The 23,213-nt window shown below is 43.8% G+C and overlaps 2 protein-coding genes across 3 annotated transcripts; one reads left to right on the top strand and one right to left on the bottom strand.

Moving 5' to 3' along the window:
• Positions 1–2,457: 2,457 nt before the first annotated feature.
• Positions 2,458–4,046, bottom strand: BTG4 (BTG anti-proliferation factor 4). Its single transcript, XM_008492422.1, has 4 exons — positions 3,848–4,046; positions 3,141–3,278; positions 2,784–2,979; positions 2,458–2,634 (listed from the first exon to the last, which is right to left on the bottom strand). The coding sequence occupies exons 1-4, from the start codon at positions 4,018–4,020 to the stop codon at positions 2,458–2,460; spliced, it is 684 nt and encodes a 227-aa protein (XP_008490644.1). The 5' UTR covers positions 4,021–4,046.
• Positions 4,047–14,070: 10,024 nt separating this feature from the next.
• On the top strand, positions 14,071–21,159 carry LAYN (layilin). 2 transcript variants are annotated; one of them, XM_030464793.1, is made up of 7 exons: positions 14,071–14,174; positions 16,452–16,749; positions 17,678–17,835; positions 18,188–18,226; positions 19,069–19,152; positions 19,876–19,978; positions 20,422–21,159. In XM_030464793.1, the coding sequence occupies exons 1-7, from the start codon at positions 14,108–14,110 to the stop codon at positions 20,780–20,782; spliced, it is 1,110 nt and encodes a 369-aa protein (XP_030320653.1). In that variant the 5' UTR covers positions 14,071–14,107; the 3' UTR covers positions 20,783–21,159. The 2 variants fall into 2 exon arrangements, with proteins under 2 accessions (XP_030320653.1, XP_030320654.1); XM_030464794.1 differs by having other exon boundaries at positions 17,678–17,754; positions 20,422–21,158.
• Positions 21,160–23,213: the final 2,054 nt, after the last annotated feature.

Here is a 23,213-nt window from a genome sequence, read left to right on the forward strand (position 1 = left end):
CACCTCCTCATGGTGACTTCAAGGCACAAAGGCAGTGCCATCACCTTTACACCTGGGCACAAGGGATGGCACAGCAAGGCTGGTTACTGCTCTGGCAGATAGCATCATTTGCTCAGCAAGAGAAAATCCAGTGTGATTTCTGTTTTCCTCTTGAAGAGCCTACAGATATCATCTGAAGAGTCACATTTCTGTCTGATTTAAAACATCCCTTTCCCTCTTTTTTAGCACTGAAGAGGAAACCTGCACTTCCTCCTTCCCTTCAGAACTTGAGGATAAAGTGGATGCACTGACTGAAGAGCTGGTGCATATCATAGAGGATGAACATCAGGTTTTGAACAGTAAAGGCAATGAAGACTTGCTCTCTTACTACCTTGAAATAACTGGTTTGGAGAAGGAGCGTTTGGTAAAACAAATAAATGCACTGAAGGATAAAATAGCCCCAGGCAGGAAGTTGTAACAGTGCTTAAGAGGATTTGGTGGTTTGGTTCCAACTTGGTCCTCTGACTTTGCTCCTCAGGCTTTAAGCCAAAGCATATCTTGGTTTAACTACAGTGTATTTTCCCCCTTCATACTAGAGGCTCATTAAATTAGCAGGGAAATCAATGTGGTAATTTAAATGAAAAGACTTTTGCTTAAGTGGCTGAGATTTCTGGCTACATCTAAGTGGTGAAAAGAAAAATATTATTGCAAAAGCTCAGACTCTTGAGTTTCCAGGAACAGAAGCAAAATACAGAACCACTTCTAAGTCTGCTTAGTGTTTAAAAAACAAATAAATCTTAAACTAAAGTATCACTCCACTGCATGTTCTGAACCCTCTGCAGAGGGCAGCCAACAGTTACACTCCAAGACACTAAAAGCTATAGATTTAAACAATTCAATTAACAGTACCCACACAATTTACACACCAAGAGATCCTACATCCACCCCTGAAAGCATCTCACACAACCCAGCCAGCTTTACCTTTCCTTTTCCTGCAGTCCCTGTACTGCAGCTGCTCCCACCTATCCAGCACTGCACATCCCTGCTCTTCAGCTTGGAGTCTTCCCTTCTCCCAAATTCAAGACCCAAACCCTGAAACACAGGAAAGATTCAGTATTTACTGATCAATATAACCTCACCTCTGCCCACCCCTGCTTTTGGTTCAAGGTATAAAGCAAGCTGGGAAGAGACACTCGAGATCTTCCCCTCTTTATCTGCACAAGACCTCCTGGAAGCACAGGACAAGACTGAGATTACTTTGAGGCACTGAACACCCTCAGTGCTGATGCCACCCCACACCTCCACACCCAATATTTAACACTAAGAAGTGGCTGAATTCTTACATCACAAACTATTTCCCCACTCCATTCTCTCAGAATTGCTGAATTAATTATTGGCAACTTCACCCCCATACACAAATGTCTAATTTGATTCCTCTTGTTAGGCAAAATACCCATTATTGATTACAATAAAGGGCTTAAAGTGCAGGTTATATTAATAAAGCTGTAAGAATTTGTTAAAAACAGCTTTTGAGTTACTGTAATGAAAAGCCACTCCTCACACCTTATTTACTCAGTTTAATCACCACCCCACAGGTTGCAATGTTCACATAAAAAGACATTATAATGACATCTTCTAGTAAGGAAATCATTATAATTATAGGAAGTGTAGGATTTTTACTTTTTACATGGGTGATCTAACAAACCCCATTAATGCCAAATCCATTACAAAATTATTGTGCAAAGTCCAGGATTGGTGTGGGTTTGTTTGCAGACCAAATCATGGTGAAGCAGGAGACAACTCAGAATAACTGATTACAGCCCTTGCCTCTTGGGTGATTATTCCCATCACCTGTTTGAAAGGGATGCCAGGATACAGCTTATTGAGCACCTGTGGCTTGACAGCAAATATCAGGTGTTTCCCCCCATCCACTAAGATTTTAGTTTAAAAACATACTATAATTTTAATGTTCTTTTGATTCACTCACACAGGTCCTGAGGGACAAGGAAGTCTCTCACAGATGTATATTTCAGATCTGCATTGAAGGAGGAGCCTTTTGCTTGTGATGTGTAAATGTTTTGCTCCCAATGAAGCTGCCCTTGCTACCTTTGCCAGAAGGAAGCAGATTACCATCCAAAGCCATTTAATGGATGGTTATCTTCCCTGACTTGCTTTGCTTGCACTAAAAAGCTTTAACTCCCTTCAGGGCACTGATAGCAGATCAGACAGCTTTAAAAAAAATCATGAGTAGATTTATTGATATATATGCATTTCCTTTTTAACTTACAAGTAGAGATCCACATTCATTTTCAATCTTATGTTAACATTAATAAAACATTTAAAAGCCATAAAATAAAAACTTGGAGTTTCAGATGCACAAAGAGATAGGAATTAGACAGCAAGAGCTCTGTTTTTAGGAAACCTTAGTGCCAGCCTGTCCCATACAGCAGCTCAGGGTTTCAGCATCCTACCACAGATCTACCTCTTGGTATTGACCCAGTGGTACCTATCAAGACGTGGTCCTGTGAAGGCAGCTGTGGGTCTGTAGAGTCTGTAAGCTCTGTGCTGGGCACAGTAGGAGCCATCAGTCAGATAAGTCTTCCTATGGAGGTACTGAGACCAGGGCTGTATGGGGGCCTTGGAGTAATCACTGAACTAAACAGCAAGAAACGAGATGATGTTAAAGTGTGTTTGGGGAAGAGGGGAGAGCAGTCTGGGCAGCAGGTAAGTCTGGTTTATTCCATCATCAGGGAACCTGGAGGGCAGATGGTGGCTCATACAGAAAGCTACTACCCCGTGCTTACCTGGTAGACACTGTTGGGATTGCTGACTGTAGGGATAGCTTTTGGCTCCTTACTGAAGCTCTCCTCATCTGAAGAGATGCCAGAAGGATAATCTAGTGCTGCTCTGTCAACAGCATAGCTGATCTGCTGAGGAAGCTCTGGGTTCTCCTCCCCTTCAAAGCAGGCAACTGTGAAGGGTCTGTTCTTCTCCCCATACCTGAAAGGGACCCTGCTCAATGCAGCTCTGCACAACCCCTCTGGGCATCTGTTGCCTGACACCCAGAACACCCACAGACACCAAAACCCTAAGAACAGGCTCAGAGCTGATCACATCTCCACAGGGCTCCTGACCCCTCTTAGCCATGGCCTGGAACTCACCTGCAGCACACCTCAAAAGGATCAACCCAGAGGGTCATCTCTTTGGGCAAGCCCAGCTTGTTGAAGTCCACATTGCTCTCCACACAGGCCTGCTCCAGCACAGGATCTCTTGTCTGGTGTCTGTTTATCCTTATACACCTGGGGAACAACAAGGGGCAGGTGGAGGGGAGATTTCACTGCAACTTTGCAAGTTCTGCTCACACACAAGGATGTTTAAATTCAGTTATTTTTCTCTCTCATCACATTTAGCTTGTTGATGCAAGTTCTTACAGCCCCAACCAGCCAGCTAGCCTAACCAATTTATAAACCCAAACAAGGGGTTTGGGGATTTTTTGTTTGTTTTTTTTAACCACACAGTGCAGCTTCAACCTCCAACAATAACTTTTAGGAATTAAAACCACTTACAACCCCACAAGTCAGTTTAAGAGCACATTCAAGAAGCCAGAGGGACAAACCAAGATACTCAGTGCACCTTGTCTGAATATTTCCCCCTCAGCTCCCCAGCCATGCCCACAGACACACACTGGGAAGCCCCTTTCAGACCAGGTGCATTTTTACCAGCAAAAAACATCCCTTCCCTCAGGCTCAAGGGACAGCCAAGCTGTTCTCTTGCTGGTTTTGTGATTTATTTCCAATTTAAGGGTTCCAGGCACCAGAACTTGGACATCACACAAAGGCTCTGCCTCTCCTCATAAGGGTCCTCTTACCTGAAAGCTTGTCCTCTGGATGGATTTTCCAAATACCAGTGATTCTTGTATTTTTCAAACAATATTGTTGTCAGCTTAGCTGCAAATTTCTCCATTTTATGTTTGCTCAGCTTGTTTTCCCTTTTCACCAGCCTTGTGATGAAGACAACTGTGGCTGCAATCTCATCTTTCATTGTCAGGGGAAGCACCCAGAGTGCTGTAGCTGCTGGAGAGGGAGCAGCAGAGATGAGACACTACACTAGAAAGATTTAATGACATTAAGGTGCTCTCAGGTTCCAAGAAGAGATATTGCAAAGCCTGCACCAGCCATTACACACAGAACCTACTAAAGCCTAAGAAAAACTTAGTTCAGCAGTGAAACCCATCACATGTGATAAACACACTAAGTGAGCAGAGGACAAAGCAAAGAGTTTAAAAGATAATATTCCTTATTTCCTTACAGACAACAACCAGCAGCTCTTAAAATTGAAAATTCTTCAACATAAAGACCCCAAAAATTACCTTCTCAGGCCAGAATTGCTGAAAACAACAGAACACACTTAATAAGCAGCTTCAAGCAGCCACAAAGGAAAGAATTGGAATTAAACAAGAACCTACAGCACTAACACAAGGAAAGAAAAAACCAAAACCTCCTGCACCTTCCTCTCCTGTTGCTTTCTGAGGGTTTATATAGTGCATATATTCTGTGGCTCTGAGAAGCAGAACAATACTCAGGTGAGCACTGTTGGAATAACAAGCATTCTGGGCTTAAACCTGATTGCAATCAACTGTGCTTTATCCCAGCATCAGCTCCTTCTTTTAGGGCACATTTGATTAAGCAGTGGATTCTGCTGTGTTCACCATTCTGTCTCCTAAACATCCCTGCAGTATTTAAGTGGAATATTCACCATGAGAAAACCAGTGCTGGGCTCACTAATTCATTATTAGAATTGCACTTGACTACTTCTAGCAGGTTTTACCCCACACAGCCACTTTCCTTTCGTTCCCTACACCAGCCAGGAGTTATTCCTCCCCATCCATCTATAGGAGGAGGGCAATGCTGGCCTGCTCTGTGCTTGCTGGAGAGTGATGCAGGACGACAGGGAATCACTGCTCTGCATTGCCAGAAAAGCCAGAAAAGGCTTTTTAGGAGTTGGTTAGCCTCTGTCTGCACAGCCTGGGAAGATTTGCACTTGCTGCTGACTGCATCCAGCACACCCCAATTAGCTCTGGGTAACAGATGAGCCTTCTTGAAGAGACAAACAGAATTTCCATGCCTGAGGCCTGAATTTTATCCTTGAGATTGGACTTTCCTTAAAAATATCAGCCAATTGATGGGTCATTTTCTGATCTGAATGGATTCCCTTGTAAATACTGAGGATCATGTTTACAGCCACACCAATTTTTCTTTCCTTTTTTTTTTTTAAACATCCATTGCATGGTGACACACAAACCTTAGAAAAGCTGCTATTTAGCCTGGTTTCTTTGCCTTTGTGTCATTTTTTCACAATATCCCATTCTAATCTAATAAAATACATCTCTTCTTCCTAACAACCTTGTTTGTTTTTTTTTTATTCTTGAGCTCTCAAGCCTAAAACAACATTCCCACTGCAAAGCAGCAGCAGTAGTCCTTTCCCTGCCTTGGAGTCCATATCTGGATCACAGTTTCCATGTGGGATCTGCCCCTGACCCAGTTCAGTCTCAGGAATTCCCCCAGTTGCTGCCATTTCCTCCATGAACACAAAGCTGGGTTTGATGAGTGGGACACAGCAGTTGATGGGACTTTGAACTCTCTCTTCCCTTCTTACTTTCCCCCAACTTGTCCAGGCAGGCCCTGAGAATTGGGAAACTCTGTGACAATGGAGTGAAGTGCCCAGATTCCACAGCAAAGAGAAGGCTGAATCCCAACACCCCCTCCTTTTGTTGGGGTTTTTGTTCCCATAGCTAACACATGAACTGCAGGGCAGCAGAGAGCAAACTCTGCACCTGAGAAACCAGATCCCACCAGGGCAAGCAGGCAGGCAATGAAATGCTATTTGAAATGCTGTTTCTTGGATGTTAGGAGGCAAAACCCAGGCCAAATGGCACATGTTTGGAACACCAGAAAAAGGGAAGCAAGGTTCTCAGCAGTTCATCCAGGTGGGTCTAATGATTAAGGTTTTCATTGATACAGAAGTAAAGTTCTGACAACTTTTTAACTCTGTATTTTTAATGTCATGCAGGAGTTCAAAAGTAATTTTTTTTAATGGCACAGAAACCAGAAAGCAAAGAGTATTTCTGGCTTCCCATTTCAGTGACAAGAGAAAATGGCTCTCTAAATAAGGTTGATTCATTGAACTCAGATCCTTCACAATGCTGTCAGTTGTCACTGAGCTGAAGAAAACATAACCCTGAGAACTCCATTTTGATAATAAGCAGCTAAGAAAATGCCAGAATTGAAGTTTGAAGAGTCCATCCCAGTGCTCCCACTCATTGCCAGGTTCCAGCCAAACAAACTGTCAGCATCTGAGCAGATTTTGCAAACCCCCTTATGAACAGCCAAGTGTTCTGACTGGCATAATGCATGAAATAAATCAGTAGACATTTGCACCCTTTATTAAATGGTGGTGTTGGGTTTTAGTTCTTTTTAGGAAGAGAAAATAAACCAAACCACTAAACACCACTGCATTCCAGTGCCTGGGGATTCATGAGACCAACCCAGATCCCTCTGAAATCAATGGAAATCTGTCCAAAGACTTCAGTGGGATTCAGATCAGGCCCCTAACTCAGCACAAGCATTCTTAGCCAGATTAAATTATGGGTCTCAAGGTCAGCAGGCAAGCCCAGGCATGAACTACAAAGGGAAGGACTCAGACAGAGTTTCTCTAGTAACTGCAGACCAAACCCAGAGCACTGACTGGTTTCCCAAACACACAACTGGCAAGAGCCACCCCTGCAGAATGTTTTTCAGGCTTCCTTGCTTTAAAGGATTGAGCACACGAAACTTAGAAAACAAAGTGCATCTTGCTGGTAGCAGTCTTCTTCCTACAGGCCATTTGGTTTTTTCTGGATGATGGATGACAGACAATTTCTCCAGGAAAACAGCTGAAGATCACAACTATCAATAGGAAGATCAGCAACCCTGTTACTGCCATATGGCAAAACATCCCAGGTGACAATCTTAGCACTCTGCTTTTGCTTTTTTGGGCTGCATACAGTCCTTACCACCCCGTCTGGCTTTCTTGGGCCTCCTTCTATGGTAGCTATCCACCTGGTCTGTATTAAACCAGGCTGAAGCCCCAGATATCAGCCTGGAGTGCCATAGGTGCCACTAAAGCCTGGATCACCTTGGGCATCTGTGACACAACCTGGAGCCACTTGCCCAGAGGAACAGGACAGAGCCTCTGTGTGCCCTTGGTGTTGACTTTGCCCATAGAAACTTCACCTGCAACAAAGCTTCCCATGTCAAGAGCCATCTGCAGAGCTCAGGCTCCATTCACCAGCCCCAGCTGGGTGACCATGACAACTATGAGTGTACACAAAGGGTACAGCCATGGGGCTGACCCACAGCTCACACTGGGGACACTCCAACCCCAGAGTCCCAGCTGGAGAGATGGGGCACCCAGGGATGACCTCAGGAACCATCTCCAGATGCCCATGGAAGACTGCTGGGTGTTCAGTGAACAGGCTGCCCTGCTGGCCATGGAGAAGGGAAGGCTCTGAAGAAGTTTTCCCTTCCCATTAAAACCTTTTAAACCACTTTCTAATAAATGCAGTCCTTGTCAGGATTATTGCAAGGTAAGCTGCTTGAAGGTAAGTCCTGAACTCTTTATATGCATTTTAACAATAAGGTGAAACCTAGCAAGGGTGTTTAGTTTGTAGGAAAACTTGTGACCTCACAGACTCTGTCCCATCCCTGATTTAGGAATACATAATTCTATATGAAATAGTTTTAGCACATTGTTAATTGCATAGACTTGTGTTAGGCACAAGGCACAACTGATCAGCACCACTTACCCACATTCAGCTTTGTTCTGCAGGACAGATTTGCTGATTTCCTTAGCTACTACAAGTCAGTGCAAAAGGTTTGAGCAACCTGACATCTGCCTATCAGTACAATCTGTGTTTCTGTATTCCTCTTGGAAAAAAAAAAAAAGCTTTCTGAAGTCAGGAAACCAGTGAAATTATAACATTCCTGATGCTGGAATTGCACATAGCTTCTTCTGGAAACTTTAAATGGAAATTCCACCTTCCAGCTCTGAAGGAGCTCTACCACTCAGTTCACATTCATCCAGAAGGATTTTCTCATTTCCCATCCCCACTGGAGCACTTGATAATAATTTAAATTTCAGAATTCCATTGCTTTTTCTTTGCATTCCTGGAATCACCTTGGTGATGCATACACTGAAGTTTTAATTAGTAAGAACAATTAATATAAAGACTTTGGATTTAACAGAGTAACATTAAGGGTGATATGGTTATAAGAGGAATGGAGTATGTTAATATAATAATTGGAAGTGCTTTCTTTTTCTCTAGGTTTGAATGCCATGATCCCATCCTGGACAGTGCTTGGTTTGCAGGCAGTGTAGTTAGCTGATTGTATTCATCGCAGGGCAATCACTAACTTCACTGCCATCAAAACAAGGCACAGGATGCCCTGCTACAACCTCACTACAGAAAAAAGCACTGCAAAACTTCCCTAAGACATCTTCATTCCTGCTGTAAAACTACAGATCATCTTTATTCATTTACAGCTTTGTTTCCAGAATTTTAAGTGTCCAACAGAAGTGCATATGGGGTGTGTTGGCAATACCAAGTGATATCAGATTTCTTTCAGTTGGTACTAAAATCCTTAAGAGCTTTCCTGGAGCAAGAATGCTGTCTGTTGTGTTCAAACTGTTCAGCCACAAGAAGACTTCTTGTATAAGCAATTGGTTTTGCACTGAGTTTGGATTAAGGCATTTTTATTGTTGTACCCTTCAGTTTTTCTGTCAGGTATTGGGAAAACAATTTTCATTTCTCTTTCCTGTGTTATTTACCAAGCTAGTAAGTGAAAGGGGTTTTGGGTAATGATTAAATATTAAACTCACCATATGCAATGTTGTTTTTCACTCTGAACACCTTGCTTAACATTCCAGAATTTTAATAATTGAGAAGACACTGAATATCACTATCACTCCTCTAAGAGGTTTTTTTAACAAAACCCCAACCTTCATCAAAGTCTCAGTCTCATATCCACCTAGTTCCTTGGCAGTGTAGTTAGCTGATTGCCATCAGTACCAATCACTAGCCACACAGCCAGGTAAAGAGGTTTGGAAGACATCTCAATGAAAATCAGAGGCACAGGGATTTGGACAACAGAAAACCACTTTGCAGAGGCATTTAGTAGACAAGCAAGGCAGTGAAATAAAACACTGTGTATGATTTCCATGATGCAGCCAATTTCTTGATGAGCTTAAAGTTATTCCCAACTGGGAGGCCATGCTGGCATGGGACAGGGCTGGAAGCATTGGGCTGTGGAGTTAATTTCTTCAGAGTAAGCACAGCATTTCTGGCCTGATTTATTATCTAAATGTAGCCAAATGAGAGTGCCCAGATTCAAAAGTGGATAACTTTTGGGGAGGAAAAAAGCACCAGTGCTGCCTGCACTTAGACACACAAAACCCTGGCACAGGGACACTGAAGCACAGTCAAACACAAGCTTATTTTTAATTGTCTGAGTTATTAATAGAACTTCCCCATTAGCCTGTGCCCAGCAGCAGCTACAGCCAAGACTTCATTGAGTGAGAGAGGTGGGAAAGAGGGCAGTGGGCAATTGCTAGATCAGCTTCCAGAGAAATGCTTCTGCCTCAGCCTGTCACTCAGGCTCAGGTGATATTTTTAGGGTATATATATATATATTTTTTTTAGGTATAATTCAAGAGCTGCTCTACCAAGGCATTTCAAAGTTTGGAATTTTGCTCTGGACTGCACAGAGCCTTCTGCCTTGGTGGAGATTTACAAAAGCTGCCATCAGCCTGGCATGCAGCCACCCAGCACTTGAGTGAACAGCTCCTGTAGCCTCTGTAACTGGGGGAGAGGATCAATAAAACGTAGCATGCTGTGGGGTAGATCCACTCTTGTTTTTGCAGTGATTTGAGCATTAAATTGACCATGAAAAGAAGCAAAAGAAGTGAGATGTATCCACGTCAGTTCTTCAGCTAAACAGCAGGACTGGACTAGTTACCTACAGCCTGGGGTTTCTCCTACTACTTTGCCAGAAAAAGAAGATGCAGACAGCAGTTGTACTGTTGTTGAGTGCCTATACTGGAGTTCCTGTATGCTACTGAATTCCCTATAGATCTAACTGGTGAATTATTGTCCAACACCTACACCATGAATACAGATCACACAAGTAATGGAAATGAAGACAATTAGTATTAAATAGTATTAACATTCCCAGCCTGACTCTGTAATTACACTCATTTTTGATCTTGTTTTAAAAAATGTTCCACATTTTTACTGAAAAGCCTGCAGTCTGTTTTGGGAAGCAGGCCAGATGAGAGCAATCTGCAAGAGATGCAGAATGGTGCTGAGGTCTGCAAGTCTTCCCTGCAAGTCAGCAATCATCCTTTCCCAATTAATAATTCCAAAATGCATCTCATCTATTCTCATCAATTAAGATGCTTTCTGAATTCTGGCTGAAGTTAGAAACAGTTCCCTTGATCTTTGGTTCATTTTGTTGAATTCAGTCACAATTATAGCAAGGTTTTGCAGCTTTGGGCATCTGGCAGCCATCAAGCTGACTGATTAATTTCAATGAAAGAATCACTTTATCCAAGTACAGGACATGCTGTAAGCCTCACAGAAGCCTAAGAAAAAGAGAATTGATGCACTGAATGAGAAATAATGTTTACATTATCCTGAGTTGTAGGTGTCAGCTACTGTTCAAATCCAGTAATTTGTTCATTTTTCTGTGCTTATTCTGGTAAATGTATTTTTTCTTTTCAGGCCAGAAGAAGAGAAGAAATCTAGCTTTTTCTGAGGAAAAAGAGAGGAGAAAGGATTGCAGTCAGCCTGGTTCCTTTCTGCTATACATGCAGCTCAAGGTTTACAGCAAAGTTTCAGATGCAGGTTTCACATACTCTGCTCCCTAAAAAGCTCTCATAAACTAAATCTGAGCACTAAAAGGAAGAACTCCATTTAGAGGTTTTTATTACTACCCCTAGTGAACTCTAGATTTAAGGATTTATAATGGGTTTGCTTGGTCTGGACGGATGTTTATCAGAAGAAGAAAATTCAAGAATAAGAGGTCTGTATTATATTAAGGCACTTCTTTCCTTCCATTGTAATCCCCCAGATAGGAAGCAGAGATAATTGAGTTCCTACTTCTGATGATGTTAAACATCAGTCCTCCTGAAAAACCACACATCCCACTTAATACAATTTCGTTACCCAGTAGCAGGGAGGAGAACTGAAATTTTAGAGCTGATAAGTGGAGTGATGGGAGAAGTAACTGGGACAACAAGATTTCAGAGGATACTTTCTGAAATGACGTATTCATTTGAGACAGAAAAGCCTCCTTTTTCTTTCTTATTTAAGCTTTCATAGAATCATAGAATTGGCTGGGTTGGAAGGGACCTCAGAGATCATCAAGTCCAACCCTTGATCCACTCCCCCCGTGGTTCCCAGCCCATGGCACTCAGTGCCACATCCAGGCTCTTTGGAAAGATCTCCAGACACGGAGAATCCACTCCTTCCCTGGGCAGCCCATTCCAATGCCTGATCACCCTCTCCAGAAAGAAATTCTTTCTCATCTCCAACCTAAACCTCCCCTGGCACAACTTGAGACCCTGCCCTCTTGTCTTGCTGAGAGTTGCCTGGGAAAAGAGCCCACCCCCCCCCTGGCTCCAACCTCCTTTCAGGGAGTTGTAGACAGCAATGAGGTCTCCCCTGAGCCTCCTCTTCTCCAGCCTCAACAACCCCAGCTCCCTCAGCCTCTCCTCATATGATCTGTGCTTGAGTCCCTTCACCAGCCTGGTTGCCCTCCTTTGGACCTGCTCCAGGACCTCGATATCCTTCCTGAGCTGAGGGGCCCAGAAGTTGGTTCATGCAAGGTACTCCCTCTTCTCAAAGTTCATTAAAATGCTGAACCAAGGGCACCTGCTTTGTCCAAACTCTATGCATTAAAACAAACAAAATGTGAGTCCCCTTCCTTCTGACACAATAACTCACATAACTCTTATAATCTGGACTGCTCAGGTACAGTAGTAACCCCCCCAACTCTTTACTGTTGTTGTTTCAGTGTTTGTCTAAAGCTGACTTCCAGGATAAACAGTAAGTTTAGGATGGATGAGTGGTAAGTAAATGTCTTACTCTGGTTTTAGAAAGAGCTGATTTCTCATCCACATCAGCCAAAGATCAAAGCTGATCTTATACTTTATATAAGTTTGGGGTGGTTTGGGTTTTTTTCCTCCCATTTTTCTCACACTGACACCAGTTTAATCAAGATAATGTCCCTGAACAGCCACAACTTGCAAAATAAGCAATGAAACTGCAGCCCACTGATTAGCCCTCCTTCCCTCCAACCTAATATATAGATACAAAAGAAATGACTGACAGCAATTCAGTTTGAAAGCAAAGATTTCAGGAAAATACAGGGAATTAGGAGGAATTAATTTCTAGTATGACTATTACCTCTGAAGTTAGCTAGAGGAGAAATACAGAAGTTCCTGTACAAGGGAAAGGTGTGAAGGATGCTGAGGGGGGCAGCTGCAGGAAGAACCTGCAGAATCCTTCCATCCATCATCAGATAATTGCAGAGGGAAAGCTTGAGGCTTCTTGAAGCTGTGTCAAGGAGAACTGGTGGAGCAATTTGCCTGAAATGAGAGGTAATTGAATGGAGAGGTAAGATTCATGGTTTTAACAGCATCTTATAGCCTGTGAAGAAAACTGTAGCCCAGATTACTAAACTATTACTTTTTTTCTTTTAAACATTTTAATCTGAAAACTTGTGCATCACTGTATTTACTGAAGCAAACTCACCCAGAGCACAGAGTACTGATTACTGTTGTATTTAATTAGAATAATTGTATTTTTGTAACGGCTGCCTAGTGCTCATTACTTGGCAATATTATCATGCTGACTTTCCTAATGTCTGATAAAATATTTATAGTCTGTGTTGACCAAGATGATCCCCATTTCCAGTGGCAATTCAGACTTGTGGATGAGAAAATACATTTTGAGAAGAGCTACCTGTGTCAAAATATTTTCCATGTACAACACACTTTTCCCTAATTTTTTCCTTCAGTAGATCCTATTTTTTTTCTTTTTACTCATCTTTTTCCTGGTTTCAGCAGACTCATCATTTGTGTATGTATTTTCATAGGCCTTCTCTTTCCAAGTGCTTTAAAAATAGAAATAATGATAGATTTTTTTCCTCCCCACTATGCAGGGGAGTGCACAGCTCAGTGCTTTGGGATTTCTAGCTTTGTCTAACGAGCAGCTTGGGGTTTTTTGTAATGGATTTATATTGCTTTAGATCTACAAATTGCTACAGATCTCTCAACACAAACTTGTGAGTCCTGTCAGAACCACGCTGCTCTGGACTTCACTCCAGGGGATTTTCATAGAATCATTACTCACCTATTTTAAAATGTGGACCTCAGCTAGAACCTGAGCAGAAACTGGCTCTTGGAGATCCTGTATTCGGTCCATTTGGCTCCCTGCCCCTTTCTGCAACCTGCAGGCAGCTCTCTGAGGCTGAGCCATTAAATTTGATCTGGAAAGTTGATGTTCCCGGATACAGGTGCACAGCAGCTCCCTACCCACAGGAAGCAGGCTCAGAACTGAGTAATTTCGGAAACAAAGTTCCCGTGTTCTGTTATCCAGGCTCGAAGCAGTTCCTTACAGGCAGCTGCACATCAGTCCGGGGAGGATCAGCCTTTGCTGATGGATGGAGATGCCTCCTGCCCTCCCTTATGTGGGATGAGGGAAGTTGTGAAGCTGGAGCAGGGGAAAACAGGCACAAGTGATGAGGTGCCCGCAGTGTGGCAGGGGGGGACAGCTGAAAAGGGAGGGGGAGCAGCAGGACCGGGAGCACCCGGACCCAGATGCCTCCGGAGCAGAGATGCGCGGAGGAGGCGGTGGGTGCCCTTCCCGAGCTCTTGGCCGGGGCTCTTTGTCCCTGCCCCCTCCTCCCCGAGCTGAGCGGAGCCCGGGGGAGGAGGAGGAGACGGCTCCTCCCCGTACCCCCCCCTCTCTCCTTTTCCACTCGCATGGGGCCGGGCGGAGCATCCCAGCGCTGGCCCGGGAAGCGGGAGGATGCTGGCGGCCGCGGCCCTTTGCGCTGCCGCGCTGGGCTGGGCTGCGGGGACGCGGCTGCGGAGCGGTAAGGAGGAAGGGGATGGAGATCCTCAGCGGGAGGGGTTGGGTCCTGGGGGTCCGGACACGGGGCTGGCAGCTCCATCGGAATTCCTCCCCTGGTCCGGAATGGGCACGGCAGCTCGGGCCGCCGCTCCCCGCTTGTGCCGGAGGTTTCGGCTGCCCGGGGACACGGACAGGGATGGGTGTGCAGTAACTCGGGGTCATTTGTCCCTTCTGACTCCCCAGCGGGAGCTGAGCCTGTCCCGGGGACACCTCCGCATCCTCCGCCTTGGGTGGTCGCAGTCCGGAGTGCCTGGTGGGGACTCCCCGATCCTCCAGTTCCATTTTCCTTTTCCCATGGAAAGCCCTTCTGCTCTCTCTGCTGCTTTTCTGCCTCGCTTCTAGGAATTTTAAACGCTGACCTGGCTATCGTCCACTTTTTGTTATCCGACTTCCCGTGGTATTCACCCAGCCTGGCTGAGTTTCCAGCCAACATTGGGTTGTCTTCCCCTGCGAAGTCTCTTTTGATGCTGGTTCTGTAGTCCTGGTGTTGTGCAGAGGAATGGCAGCCATATGGTCAGCGGAAAGCCGGGATCCTGTCATCTTGGAATGCTCATGCTGTTCCAACAAATAGTTTTATTATAAATACATCTTTTAACTCTGCCATGCTCTTGTCTTCAGCAGGGCTTTTGTGGGATTGCATTAGAGGGCTCAGCTGCCAGCTGGGGGGTTGGAGATTATTTTTTTCTCAGTGGAATGGACTCATCCACAGTGTTGCATTACCAAGGCTGACTGAAATCAGCAAGTTTGGAGGCAGTTGCCAAGTAGGCAGTGAGGAAATCAGGAGAAAATACGAGGAACACTCTCATCACTGGGTAGAGATGCAGATCCAGTTGTCTTCTGCTACCTAAACTATATCTGGGAACCTAAAGAGCAATAAAGTCCAGGCAGTAATCAGCTACAATAAATTTCTCCCTAGCTTAAAGCAATGGCAAGTCTGGCTGATGCCAGAGATTTTCTGCCAGTTAATGGGGAAAAAGGGCATTTGTGTGCTGGAAAAGAAGCCAAGTGTGGTTTTGACACCATTGCTGGACAGTTGCTGCAGGTTTTGAGTAACCATGTGCAATCTGTGCTTCACTTATGCCTTTCACAATAGCAGTGGACATTTCCCTCAGAAGAGGTAAGTGGTTTTTTGTCCTTTTCACCCAGCCTGCATGAGCCTTAGGTTACCAAGAGAATCACAGGTGTATTCTTTAATATTGCTTTTGCAGTCCTGCCAGTTTTACTTTGTGTAGCCACTGTGATTCTGAGTACTTAATTATTCCAAAATTCCATTACAAAAGGTGTTTAAACTCCCACTCTCAGGGTGGCAAGGCAGGAACACAGAAGAATAAAGAAAATCTAGAATATACTCCATGAAGGGATTTATAATCCCTCCTGTCCTCACATCCAGTTTGTTCTGAGTACATTACAAATGTCACTAAATGTTGGTTTGTTTTTGGTTTTTTTTTCTGTAAAAACATTTAAGTTAGAATGTAGTGTCTGTTTGAAAAGCAATATTTACTGAATAAACCAAAACTGTTTGTTTCCACAGTCTAAACACTGGAAGTCTTTGGCTGGGAAATACACAAAGGCATCATTTGAGATTATGTATCTTTGCACTTTGATCCTTCTTTTCCTTGTCATCCAAATAAGCCATGCTGCTTCATGCAGGAGGAAGTCCTTGGTTTATGACAGCCTGAAAACAGACACTGTTTATTCTCTGGGTAGACAGCAACATAACAGTGCAGAGCAGGGCTTGGAATGGCACTGTCTGAACACATCCTGATTCTCTGCAGTCTGCACTCCACAGCCCTTTTATAGGAACCCCAGGAGAGAAATTATTATATCTGATTGTGTAAGAGGATCTCTAACCTTAGACATCTGAATTCCTGAATAATAATAATTATTATTATTATTTTAAAAATACTACTTGGGTCCTTGTAAAAGAACTCTCTTTTAAAAGGCTGCACATCTCAGCTTGCTCTCTGGCACAGCTCTGCTTCTTTGCCAAGAGGTTCTCTTCAAATAGAAAATCCATGAGGGATCTGAGCAGTGCAGTTCAAGACAGAATAATTCTGTGCAGTAAGAAGAGTTTGGAGATGCCATTTGCCAGCCCAGCAGTACAAGAGGCTTTTTCTACCTGTGTTCTGTTCTCTGTACAAACTCTGATACAGTGCAAACCTCAGCCAAATGGAAGTCTGAGCACTCCCTTTTGGCACTAACCCTGGTTTCTCTAACAGGTTTCTCTCCATTTCTGCAGGACAGACAGTGTGCCGGGGTGGGACACAGCAGCCCTGCTACAAAGTGGTTTATTTTCACGATGCCTCACGCAGGACCAGCTATGAAGAAGCACACCTTGCCTGCAGAGCTGATGGGGGGCACCTGGTCAGCATTGAAACAGCAGCAGAGCAAAGACTGATTGAAAAATTCATCCAGAGTCTCCTGGCTTCTGATGGAGATTTTTGGATAGGGCTTAGGAGGAAAGTGGAGGAGGCAGAGAACAGTACGGAGTGTCAGAACCTCTACTCCTGGTCAGATGGCAGCTCATCCAAATTCCGGTGGGTACCTGGGAGTGAGGCTGGGGAGAAACCTGGCCAGGGACTGCCACTTGGTTTTACCTATCAGAAAAGATTCTTTCACAAGAATCAAGCAGTGTTGTTCTATCATCCTTCTGCAGTCACTAAAGAGCTGTAGCATCTTCAGAGAGGGATTCATCCCATCCCCATGTAAGGGGTACACAAGTCACCCTCTAGACACCCTGTTCTCTCTGTTGCTCTTTATAAGACACCTACTGTGCCCTTTTTCAAGATGAGGACACAGAAGTGTTTCTCTGAGGTGCCTCTCCAGTAACAGTTGCATTACAGAGTATTAAGTATTAAAGCCTCCTTCCTGTGTACTGCTTGGAAAGGACTACACAGCTTTCCAGTGGTGAAATTTATTATTAAATATATATATATATATATCTACAAGACAGGGTTTTTTTCTTGTTAGTGTTTTTCTAGGCAAAGAAAAACTGATCCTACTTTAGCTTTCTCATTTTCTTATTAAACAGGTGTCAGAATTTTGCAGGCATTAGGCACTGAGGCAGGAGGGCAAAAATCATTTAGATGGATGATTTTACACCAGTCTAAAAATGTGTAGAGGAAGCTGAAGTTCTCCTGAGCTTTTACACAACCTTGTAGAGAAGTTTCAGGGAGTGAGGTACTGAGCCCTTCACACCCAAATACTTGTTGAGCTTGTTGCTCACTGAGTTTTCTTTGAGAATTAAGAATTCCAGGAAGAGGAGATATGCTGTAAATAACCACATTGTTATTGGTCCTACTTTTCCACAGTGGAAGCAGGGGGTGGAAGTTGGGTGGGATGTGCTGAGCTGTAATCCTCTGATCCTGCCCTCTGTGGTGCTCTGAATGCTGTCATCTGAGCTTCTGCAGCCCCATGGAAAGTGACATCAAGTCTTACTTGACACGTTTGTTGTGTTTTTCTTAGGAACTGGTATGTAGATGAGCCATCCTGTGGGAGTGAAATCTGTGTTGTGATGTACCACCAGCCATCTGCTCCACCAGGTGTCGGAGGTCCTTACATGTTTCAATGGAATGACGACAGATGCAACATGAAAAATAACTTCATTTGCAAATATTCTCTTGGTAATGAGTCATTCTGTAGCTTTAAAAATCAGCCTGCTCCCAGGGCCCAAGAAGAGGTACGAGGAGATTGCAGTAACATAGGGAACCCCTTTCTTAGCTACACTGGGAGGATCTGGTGGGGGACAGGTATCTTTGCAAGTCCTGGGCAAAGCAATCTCAGTCCTTAGTAGCTGTAGCTGTAGCCTTGTGAGTGACACGGATTCTCAGAGAATTTCTATGAAGTATTTGAGGTCTCAAATGAGGCCTGAGGGAGAGAGAACACCAAAGAAGTGTGCTCACGTTATTAAATGTATTTAGTATTTAGTCTCCCTCCTTACTTATGAGGAAATTGTGGCTCTCTTTTTCCTTTTAGAGAAGCCAACGAGTGGTCCAAGAGACAACTCTCAGAGAGGTAAGTTAAAGATGTTTGTTTGGGTGTTTTTGTAATGATATGCTAACTTTCAGTAGAAACACTCTGTTGCACTCATTGTTAAGGACACACAAACAGAAAACTGAGCAAGAAGCTTCCCTGCAGTTTGTATTTCCCTGGTGCTTTTCCAGAACACAGGAACACAGGAACAAGGTTTTGCTCTTGCTGATCCAGCATCTGGATCAATCTTAGCAAAAGAATCATAGAATCATAGAATTGGCTGGGTTGGAAGGGACCTCAGAGATCATCAAGTCCAACCCTTGATCCACTCTCCCCGTGGTTCCCAGCCCATGGCACTCAGTGCCACATCCAGGCTCTTTGGAAAGATCTCCAGACACGGAGAATCCACTACTTCCCTGGGCAGCCCATTCCAATGCCTGATCACCCTCTCCAGAAAGAAATTCTTTCTAATCTCCAACCTAAACCTCCCCTGGCACAACTTGAGACCCTGCCCTCTTGTCTTGCTGAGAGTTGCCTGGGAAAAGAGCCCAACCCCCCCCTGGCTCCAACCTCCTTTCAGGGAGTTGTAGAGAGTGATGAGGTCTCCCCTGAGCCTCCTCTTCTTTAGGCTGAACACCCCCAGCTCCCTCAGCCTCTCCTCATAGGGTCTGTGCTCGAGTCCCTTCACCAGCCTGGTTGCCTCCTTTGGACCTGCTCCAGGACCTTGATATCCTTCCTGAACTGAGGCGCTCAGAACTGGACACATCACCCCTTCCACATCTCTGCAGCTGGCTGCCTCCTCTATGTCCTCTCACCTCCCTTTTTGTGCTTCTTTAACTCTTTCAGATAACCCCTGCAATATTAATTAAGCTGCTTATTTCCAGATGTTGCAGCAGAGCCCTTGAACCCAGTATTCCCAGAGGAACGCCGGAGGGAAGATGGAAATGTCACAGCTGTGGAAGCCCAGGGTATGTTGTGCATCCAGCAGCTGGGCTGCTCCCTGCCCAGGCAGGATCCCATTCCTCACATGTGGCTGCAAACAGGAAACATCTCAGTTGGAAGTGTTTGGCCCTAAATGTAGAAGCCTCTTAAAAAACAAACTTCCCCCAGATCTTTTCCAGTACAAACTTTAACTGATTGGCTACCAAAGTGTTCTAAATCTGAAGCTCTGCCAAGTATTTGGGGTCTGAAAAAGGTACTTTTCATTTATTGCATTGCTTTTGAACTTTTAAATTGTTAATATTTTGGTTCTAAGTCTGTTATTAACTATGAAAAACTTCCTATTAAAACCAATTTCTTCTTACCACACTGCTTCATCTCTACAAATTCACAGCTAATAAAACACATTTTGCTCTGTGAAATCTTTGACTGGGGATTCCTAAGTTTCTAAAAGACAGCACATCTTATCTAACTTGTACTGCCATTGCCCTCTTACCATGAGACAGTAAGGTTTCTGGTTCCTCATCTTGAGTATTGGAGCTTATTTTACTTCAACCTCCTTAATTAGATGATTGGTCTCTGTTAGACTTGTTACCTTTGATTCTGGTACATTATGAACAAGACAAGAAGCCCCCTGAGGTGTGATGCTGCTGCTGCCCTTTGCAACTCTTTGGGGTTTTTTAAATAAAACACTGTGCATATCAAATGCAACTGGAAGTGAATAAAAACTGAAATCTTCTTTTCACTCCTAGAACCTGTCCAGAGTCTTGCCTACATCCTTATTCCCAGTATTCCTGTGCTGATTCTCCTGATGGTCCTTGCTGCCATCTTCTGTTTTTGGCTTTTTGTGAAGAAGTAAGTGACATTTTTCTGTAACAAGTGAACCTGTGATATCTTCTCTTGGCAAACATCTTACAGCTAGCTTCAGGATCCTGAAAGATGCTCTTAGAAGGAGAGAAGATAATAAACATTTAAAAAGTAGCATGGATGCTCCAGGCTGAGTTATTTGTGAGCCAGGATTTCAAGTAAATCACATGGTGCCATTTTATTGTGTTCACAGACATAGAGAAGTGAGGGAATAATGTAAAAGAAGATGATGATTTTGAAGTGTTAGCACTTCAGTTTACTTGTTAAAGATCTGAATTACCAGAAGATTCCCTTCAAAAGTGAAAAACGTAGTTATAGAAACACGAGGATATAAATTTGGAGCAAAAATTGTTAGACCCACGTTGCATTGTTTTGTGTTTGCCTCTGTAAAGAAGTATTCCCTGACTTGTCCTCTTCCCTCCATCCATAAGGAGACAGGAGCACAGAGATGCAAGCCCAAAGGAGGAAGATGCATGGCTGTCAAACCTCAGGAGGAACAGCCCAAATCTGGATATTTACAAAGTAATCAAGAAGCAATCAGAAGCAGATCTGGCTGGAACCAGACCTGACACGAAGAATTCTTCCTTCCGTGGTGCCCAGGAAGATAAAGTGCTGGGCAGCCCCTCCAGGGATTCTGATGATGTGGCCATGAATCTCTCAACCAGTGGCTTTGTGACACTGGCCAGTACTGAAAGTGGCTTTGTCACCAATGACATCTATGAGCTGTGTGGAGATCATGTGGGGAGGAGCAAGGAATCAGCCTGGGTGGAGAATGAGATTTATGGATATTAAGGCAACGGACCAAAAAAGCCTGGAATATGGATGCCAAAGCAGTGGCAGACTGGCCTTGCCCTCAGGGTGGTCTTAACTACTGAGTGCCTCAGTGCCATGTGAAAACAGAAATACCAGCACCTCACAGGCTGCCAGGGATGCCTGGAATCTGCAAATGAAGGACTGGAGTGATTCTGAGACTACAAGAATGAGGCCTTGTAATAGACAAATTCGATATTTTCCTGTCCAGCAGATCTATGCAGCAAGTTTGAAGCATGCCTAGACCAAAGAATTGCATCTAACAATATATTTAATTAAAAATATGGTTTCGTTGAGCAGCTCTGGTGCCTGACCTGTGTATAGCAAGTAATCTTTTGTACTTACTCTGTCAGATCATGTTGGACCTTTTCACAAGCCAAATAAAAAGAGTGAATGCCTGTTTATCTATCTGTCTATGTAAGAAAAAACCAAAAGCAACCCACAGCACCCCAACTGCTTGCAATTATATCAATCTTTAGTAAGGCTTTTGTCCACAGAACTCAGTCAAGCAGAGGACCTCTGAGCACAGGAGTGTTTAATAAGATCTACTGATCACTGAAGTTAGATCTCAGCATTATGATTTAAACAGCCAAGAGCTTTAAGCTTTATAGCCCAGTCCAGACTTCTCAGTTCCTTCGTTCAGATTTACTTAGTGGAGTTTTAAGCAATCTTGAAGATTGCCAAGTAAGTCTCAATCATTTCTTGCCCAACACCCTCATCTAGTAGCCTGAAACACTGTGGCAAGGGAAGATTTCTGTCCATCTCCTTTCTCTGATTGTTTTCACTGAGAGTATTTACTGTGTCCAGGAAACCTCTTGTACACTGGGATGGACAGAAATGTGATGTAGTGAAGTGCTGAATGGGTTTTGCCTGAAGGCACACGAGCTGTAATGCAGAGCTGAAAGAAAGATGCAAGATTAGGCAACCTTGGCACTTTGAAATGCTTTCTGAAACCAGAACTCTGCAGAACACATTAGAACTTTATCAGCTCTGCCTGAACTCCATGGTTTGGATCCCTGTGGATTATGGGTTTGCCTTATTCTTCTTTGCCCAGGGACCAGGTGATGGAGGGACAATGACCAAGGAAATAAAGCATGCCATGATGGAACAAAAATATTACCTATGTAGGTAGGTTTTTCTGGCTCCAGGAGAGCAACATTCTGTTGGCAAACAAGTCTGTCTAGGAAGCACTGAAAACCAGGAAACAAGAGGAAAAAAAATCTGAATGCTGGCACTTAGATGTGTAAACATGCAAAGCCATATTTTGGCAATTAAGTGTGTGCCCCTGTCTTTTGAGTTGCTGACTTATTCAGCTCAGGCAAAGTCAGCTGCATGTGCTCAGCACCTCTGGAAGTTCTCAGAAAAGAAGTGATTTTCTCATTTCTTTTCTTTGCTGCAGCACGATGGATGCACAGAACAGTGACCACGAGAGGGCACGTCTGCTCCACACTTGGTTTCATTCAGCCGAGAGTGGGAAATGGCCTGGGGGAACTCTAAACAAAATGACACTAAAAAATTACAATATGGTGAATAAATATTCAGCAGTATTTTGCAGGGTGACAGGAAAAGTTACTTTTAGCACACCAAGCTTGCATCATTCCGGACTGATTGTTTAGTCAGTGTTTCAGATTTCTGGAAAAAAAAAAGAAATGAAACACCCTATGAGCTGAAAGAGAAGTGAAATCTCACAAGCAGCAGGTTGGGATGACACCATTTTCTGCTGAAGAAGTTGCCCATGCACCTATCAATCATTTAAAAGGCTGGATGTCTGACTAACTCAAGTCATCAGTTAGTCATTAGCAGAACTCCTTAAGGGGATAAATAGCACAGTAACAGCACAGTTATTATCTGTAGCACCCTCTCCAAATGTCATTCCTTAGAGGAATCTCATGGACTGCAAGTGCAGGGAAGGACAACATTAACTTCCCATGGAGCTCTTCAGTTCCCTGTGCAGAACAATCATTGCTGTTTGACATAAACAAGTTTTACCAATTTCCCACAAGTATGAGGCAGCTAAGATGGGTACACAAAGGGAAAGCAAAGATCAGAGGTTTATTTCTTGCATTCTTCTACTTGGTTTTGGATGTGCCTTGTTTAGTCAGTGGAGAAAAATGAGAGCAAGCTGCAGTGTAATTGCAAACAAAGAAAACTAAGTGGAAGAAGAACTTAGAAGTAGAAAGGGAATTTAGCACAAAAGGCCTTAACTTTTATCACGTTTTCATTGCCAATTTCACACTTACATTGCCAGCTCTGCAGGACCTACCCATTCCATGCCATGGGGTCTAACAAAGCTTCCAAATCTGTCTGCCCAGGCGTGTGGGAAATTTATAGAATAGTACAGAGCAGAACTGAACTGTTTGGTGTCAAGGGACCTACAGCAACCATCTACTCCAGATGCTCGAGCACTTTGGGG

This window comes from Calypte anna, chromosome 24 (genome assembly GCF_003957555.1).
Source record: "Calypte anna isolate BGI_N300 chromosome 24, bCalAnn1_v1.p, whole genome shotgun sequence".
Lineage (NCBI taxonomy): Eukaryota > Metazoa > Chordata > Aves > Apodiformes > Trochilidae > Calypte > Calypte anna.